This window comes from Barbatula barbatula (assembly GCF_947034865.1).
Source record: "Barbatula barbatula genome assembly, chromosome: 22".
Taxonomy (NCBI): domain Eukaryota; kingdom Metazoa; phylum Chordata; class Actinopteri; order Cypriniformes; family Nemacheilidae; genus Barbatula; species Barbatula barbatula.
In genome coordinates this window covers 9,895,484-9,900,972 of record NC_136785.1, presented here as the reverse complement: position 1 = coordinate 9,900,972, position 5,489 = coordinate 9,895,484, and the positions used below count along the sequence as shown (strand labels likewise).

At 39.7% G+C, this 5,489-nt stretch overlaps 1 protein-coding gene across 1 annotated transcript in view; it reads left to right on the top strand.

Annotated features, from left to right (window-relative positions):
* slc8a4a (solute carrier family 8 member 4a) overlaps window positions 1-3,665 on the top strand; it is a gene marked incomplete at both ends in the record, with an annotated part of 25,904 nt that extends 22,239 nt beyond the window's left edge. The window contains 5 exons of the mRNA XM_079486040.1: window positions 1-56; window positions 1,105-1,229; window positions 1,624-1,723; window positions 1,944-2,216; window positions 3,286-3,665. The exon at window positions 1-56 is cut by the window's left edge and continues 51 nt beyond it. Of these exons, the coding sequence (XP_079342166.1) occupies window positions 1-56; window positions 1,105-1,229; window positions 1,624-1,723; window positions 1,944-2,216; window positions 3,286-3,665 (934 nt within the window). The remainder of the gene's footprint in view (window positions 57-1,104; window positions 1,230-1,623; window positions 1,724-1,943; window positions 2,217-3,285) is intronic.
* Between the last annotated feature and the right edge of the window lie 1,824 nt (window positions 3,666-5,489).

Below are 5,489 nucleotides of genomic sequence, written 5' to 3'. Positions count from 1 at the left end.
AACCTTCACCATTCACCTGGGAGAGCCGGTGCTGTTGGAGATAGGACAAAAACACGGTCAGTACAGTAGATTTAGCTGGAAGCTCTATTTGATACCAACACTATCATTGCAAAACTCTCTCTGGGTTCAGAATGGTTTCTCTGTTTAATATTGCATTAATTGCTTCCACATCCATTACTGAATAATTAAAGAACACATTTGAAAGTTTTCTTCGTGAAAATAATGGGAGCCAATGGGGAATATATAATGGGTGACTTGTTATAGTGGGACACATGATCAGACAGTAACTGGAATCAGAGAAGGCTGCCATGTTGGAGCAATATCTCCAGGCCATTTCTGTGCATGAATTATATATTTACTGCTCTAATTCAAGTTCTTGTTCTTTTCAAACCTGCATACTGTTACACGATCCATTTAAGAATCTTGATGCCATTTATATATGCATGTTTGTTTTTCCTATTCCAGTAACCTATATATGTCCATATGCAGCATTTTTTCGGCATCATACACTAAAAATCATAAATTGATCTAAGCATTGCATCACTCTTGCGTCTGGTTCGGCACAAAAACTCATTACTTATTGACTAACCGCCCACGATTTGCTAAAATAGCACAGCGGCATGCATATTTAAAACGTCATTGTCGTTCTTATGGCACAAAAACATTTATCTTATTAATTCCACCTTATTTACAGAAGTGACGCTTCCCAGCATGGAGTAAACAAAATTTCATTTTAATGAGTTGTCTGTGTACGTTTTCTATTGATCATTCAACAAATGTTGATTAAATTATGAAGAGCGTTATAACATATACGTGCACGTGGGGCACTCAAGCAAATTTTTGGTACTTTACAGGGCAGATTTGTCTTATGGCAGTTGATGCTGTCTAGTATGCCAGATCTCATAAATTTACAGCATCCTCTGTAGCACGCAGTTTCTCACTGATACAGATGTTGAGATCTTCTAGTAGACGAGGAGCTAAAACTAAAAACTGCTTGGATGTGTTTCATTCATGGTGAATTCTTTTTAAATGTGCTTCAGCTCTGTAATATAAACGTAAACACTTTACATCTTCGCTTTGTTTCTGTTTGTCATTTACTGACAGGAGACTCTAATGATAACAAACCGGCGGTGGGAGGAGAGGAAGAAGAAGTGGCCAAGATGGGCTGCCCAAGTCTGGGAGAGCACACTAAGCTAGAGGTGGTCATCGAAGAATCCTATGAATTCAAGGTAAATCCCAAGCGATTGTGATTCTGCTCCTCTTCTCAATCCCTGCCTCCCTGCTCCCATGGTGACAGGTTTGATACAGTGGGTCCGGTAGCTCAGTGTTTTTTTAGAGATTTTAGGCTGACACATTTCATTACTCCTTCCCAGATTAAACACAGACCTCTAAATACGAACAGGCAAATGACTGGGACAGACTGGCATTGAAGAAAATAAAATTCTGACGGGCCTATGCCCGCATACTCATTTTAGCTGGGACCTATGATACTTTTTGACTGCGAGACAGATTCATATTAAATCAATGGCTTGTCTAGTACAAGGGCACATTGGAGAGGATGGCTTTGGTTATGGGTCTTTTTAATGTTTTAATATGTGTGTGTTTATGTGTGTATTTGGTAAGAATACTGTCGACAAGCTAATAAAGAAGACAAACTTGGCGCTGGTGGTGGGCAGCAGTAGCTGGAGGGAGCAGTTTGTAAGCGCTGTTACTGTCAGTGCAGGTCAGTATCTCTCTACTTTATTGTAAACACACACACACACACACCCATCATTCTGTAAGTGCACCAAAGCTGATTTGTATTCATAAAAAATTATAATATAACATCTTGTACCAACAAGCAGTTTGCCTGCCTGCGGTGAATGCATTACACATTTTGTAACACAGCACAATTACATTGATTCAGTTGAATTGAATGCAGTATTGCATGGTTATCTCCTCAGGTGACGACGATGAGGAGGAGAGCGGAGAAGAGCGATTGCCCTCATGCTTCGATTACATCATGCACTTCCTGACAGTATTCTGGAAAGTTCTGTTTGCCTTTGTCCCACCCACTGAGTACTGGAACGGCTGGGCTTGCTTCATTGTGTCCATTACTCTAATCGGAGTCCTGACCGCCGTCACCGGAGATCTGGCGTCTCACTTTGGTTGTACAGTAGGCCTGAAGGACTCTGTCACAGCTGTGGTGTTTGTGGCCCTGGGTACATCTGTGCCTGGTGAGTGTGTGTTTGAGTACTTGTCCGGTCTTTGACATAAAAAAACTAGTACTGTACTCAAATATCAAATTTATTAAACCACTTGGGAAATTGCATGCAAAGTTCAACCTTAAGATAAAAAAATCACATTTTCCTCAAAGGTTTTACAAATACTATTGTCATGTATTACTCAAATAATAATCTGAAACAACTAAAGAGTCTTTATTCATGTTTTTTTACCCAAATTTGAGCCAGCACATTCAACCTCTCTTAGAAGTCAGAAAAACAACATTCAAACATTAAAACTTATTCTATTAAGGGCTGCAAGTAAACTGTAATTTGGTATCTGAATTATAATCGTTTTTATTTTTTTTGATTCTGCCTTTCTTGTACTCTACTGTAAATTCAAATTCAAAAATTCATCAACTATATTATTTTACCATTAGAAATAAGACTGTGACTGAAGGCCTTACACATACTGGTGGATTAACCTTTACAGAAACTTCAAAATGATTTTGTTATCACCAATACTGTAAGTTTAGGGCAGCTGTGGCACAAACCCTTCACTGGGTGGTGGTCTAAAAAATGGTTAAGCACTGTATGTTGCTGCCAACTTTGTTTCTAATGTATCTTTTCATGATGGTGCATTTCGTCTGTGGATGTGTGAATGCTGTGGTTTATTTTGAGGGCATTTAATTATATGGACTATTTTAAGGACTATGATTTACTCTGAAGAGATCTCTGTAATTCTCATGGCATGAGCTGCATTAGCGTGAGTTCTGATTCGGCAGAAACTCTAAATGCGAGTCAGACTATCCTAAAGCACAGATCTTAAATGATCTGTATTATGTTATTAATGAACTTATAAAGCGATTTGATTAATGGAGACATTTGCTTAAAGGCTTTTACTTATGCTTTATGCTAACAGTTATCTCCTTTACTGCAGTTGTTCTTTCTTCCATAGAGTTTTATGAGATGATTTAAACCTTAGACCTCTTGAATTCTCTTGATCTATTAAAGAGCAACCTTTGAGCAATAAAAAGACTCTTCCATTTCTCTTTCCACCCCCTTCCTCTTTTTCAATCCACAGACACCTTTGCCAGTAAAGTGGCAGCCATCCAGGACCAATACGCAGATGCGTCCATTGGAAACGTTACAGGTAGTAACGCGGTTAACGTCTTCCTTGGAATCGGAGTGGCGTGGACCATCGCCGCCGTGTACTGGAACAGTCAGGGAAAACAGTTTAAGGTCCCGCCCGGCTCCCTTGCTTTTTCCGTCACCCTCTTCACTATCATGGCACTCTTCTGCGTCGTCATTCTTCTCTACCGCCGCCGGCCCTCCGTGTCCGGGGGCGAGCTGGGTGGCCCGCGAACCGCCAAGCTGCTCACTGTGTTCCTGTTCCTCACGCTCTGGCTCATCTATATCCTGTTGGCTGCTCTGGAGGCATATTGCCACGTGCCAGGCTTCTAACAACGAGAAAGGGAAATGTACTTCTCGCTGTATAACCCCTTGATCCTTGATCCTAACGTTGTGTTTATGAGAAGTCTAAAATAAGTGTTAACATTTGTTCTTACTGATAATTGTTGTGGTACAAACTGAACTCGCATCCTGTCACCAACACGGAATAGTCGGGCGTCGGTGGAGGATGATGGAGAATCTGTGGTTTGGTAAACAGCTTCTCTTTATAGATGTTCTCTCTCACATGGTGTCTGTCAGCACCTGGATATTGAGACACAGCAGCACTTATCCAAAAAACTCTCCAGAGAGCCCCTTCAGCATTTTTCCCGCTTCAGTACTGTTTCTTTTTCTCAAGGACGGTCCTTTAGCCTCACTTCTATATTCTCTCAGAAATCCCCCGTCTATCCCTTTTGCCTGGCCCTTTCAATAGACTCATTCCCATTGCAGATATTTGGGCATGCTGCACACCTCCACCTTCCCCAGAGACATGAACATTCTCATAGCTCTTCTGTTACTTTCAGCTCCCTATAGATCTTTGTCCATCTCTAATGGCATTCATTTTTCACAGATGTAATTTTAACTTAAATTGTCCAAGGAGGGCTGAACCCCAACAAAAGGGGTTCACATTCCACTCCCCTGTCCCAGCTGTTATCCTGATCTCGACAAATCCTAAACCACACCCTCTTTAATTCTAATCTTTTTTTAATGTGAAGTGCTTGTGTTCTTGTAGATCTTTTAAGAAATATTTTTACCATACTACTGAAATCAAATATCTGTGAAGAGAAATATTGTAGGGAGAACAGCTAGATAAACTTTTATGATATTTTACTTCAAGTAAATGACAGGGATGCATAATTTGCATGGCACAACCTTAGTGATATAAGTTGAATGGTGAACAAAAGAAGTAGTTTAAAGTTGACGGTGTCATAACAACCAAGGTATCTGTGTTTATTCATGTGATATTTATTTATATTTATTACTATCAACTATGTATTACATGGGGAAATATTATGGACTGTATGTGGGTGATGGCATGAATGAGAGAGCGATTCAACAGATTTAACAGATGAGTGTCAAGTGTTTAGTGTTCAAAGTCTTGTGCATATGAATGTGTCCTAACCAATCGAATAATCGTGATTTATCGATTCTAAAATATAAGTTGGTGTTTATATAAAATGTGTGTCCAATGTACAGTATGTTAAAGTTTAAGGTGTTAATGCATACCTTAAACACCACACACACATATTATAAAAACACATACTTTTTTAATCGATCAATCGCGTTTAATTCAAACGCCTGAGTTCTAATGAATGAAAGGTTGCTGTACTTAAGCACAGTAAACTCTGTGCACCACTGCCATAGTCAGGAGTTTCAGATTCATTTTCTGTCCAGTCCTGTGAGTCTCTGGGACCTTCTTCCTCATCCTTGTTTCTACAGTTGACTGCAGCTTCCGTGTGGTACATTACTTCCCATGCCGTTGCTCTGATAGAGTCTTAAAACGTGCAGTCGTACAAAGCCATGTTCCGCACTGTTTAAATGTAAATGCTAATATCTAAGGCTTGGCATCATTGAGTCATGTTGTTGTGTGCAAACGCAACAAGGATGCCTTGATATCAACAATGTCATTAGGCCATAAACTAAGTATGTCACTGAGTTTACACTGTTTTACAGCTCATGCTTTCACATGTCTAACATAAGAAATTATGATGGGATTTGTAAATGTCTTGTTTTTGCAATTTACATTTGAAATGTGAGGCCCTCAACTTTATCGCATTAATCCAGAGCTGTAAATACTTATTGAGGGGATTATTTCTGCTGATAGGATCACGGCTAAAT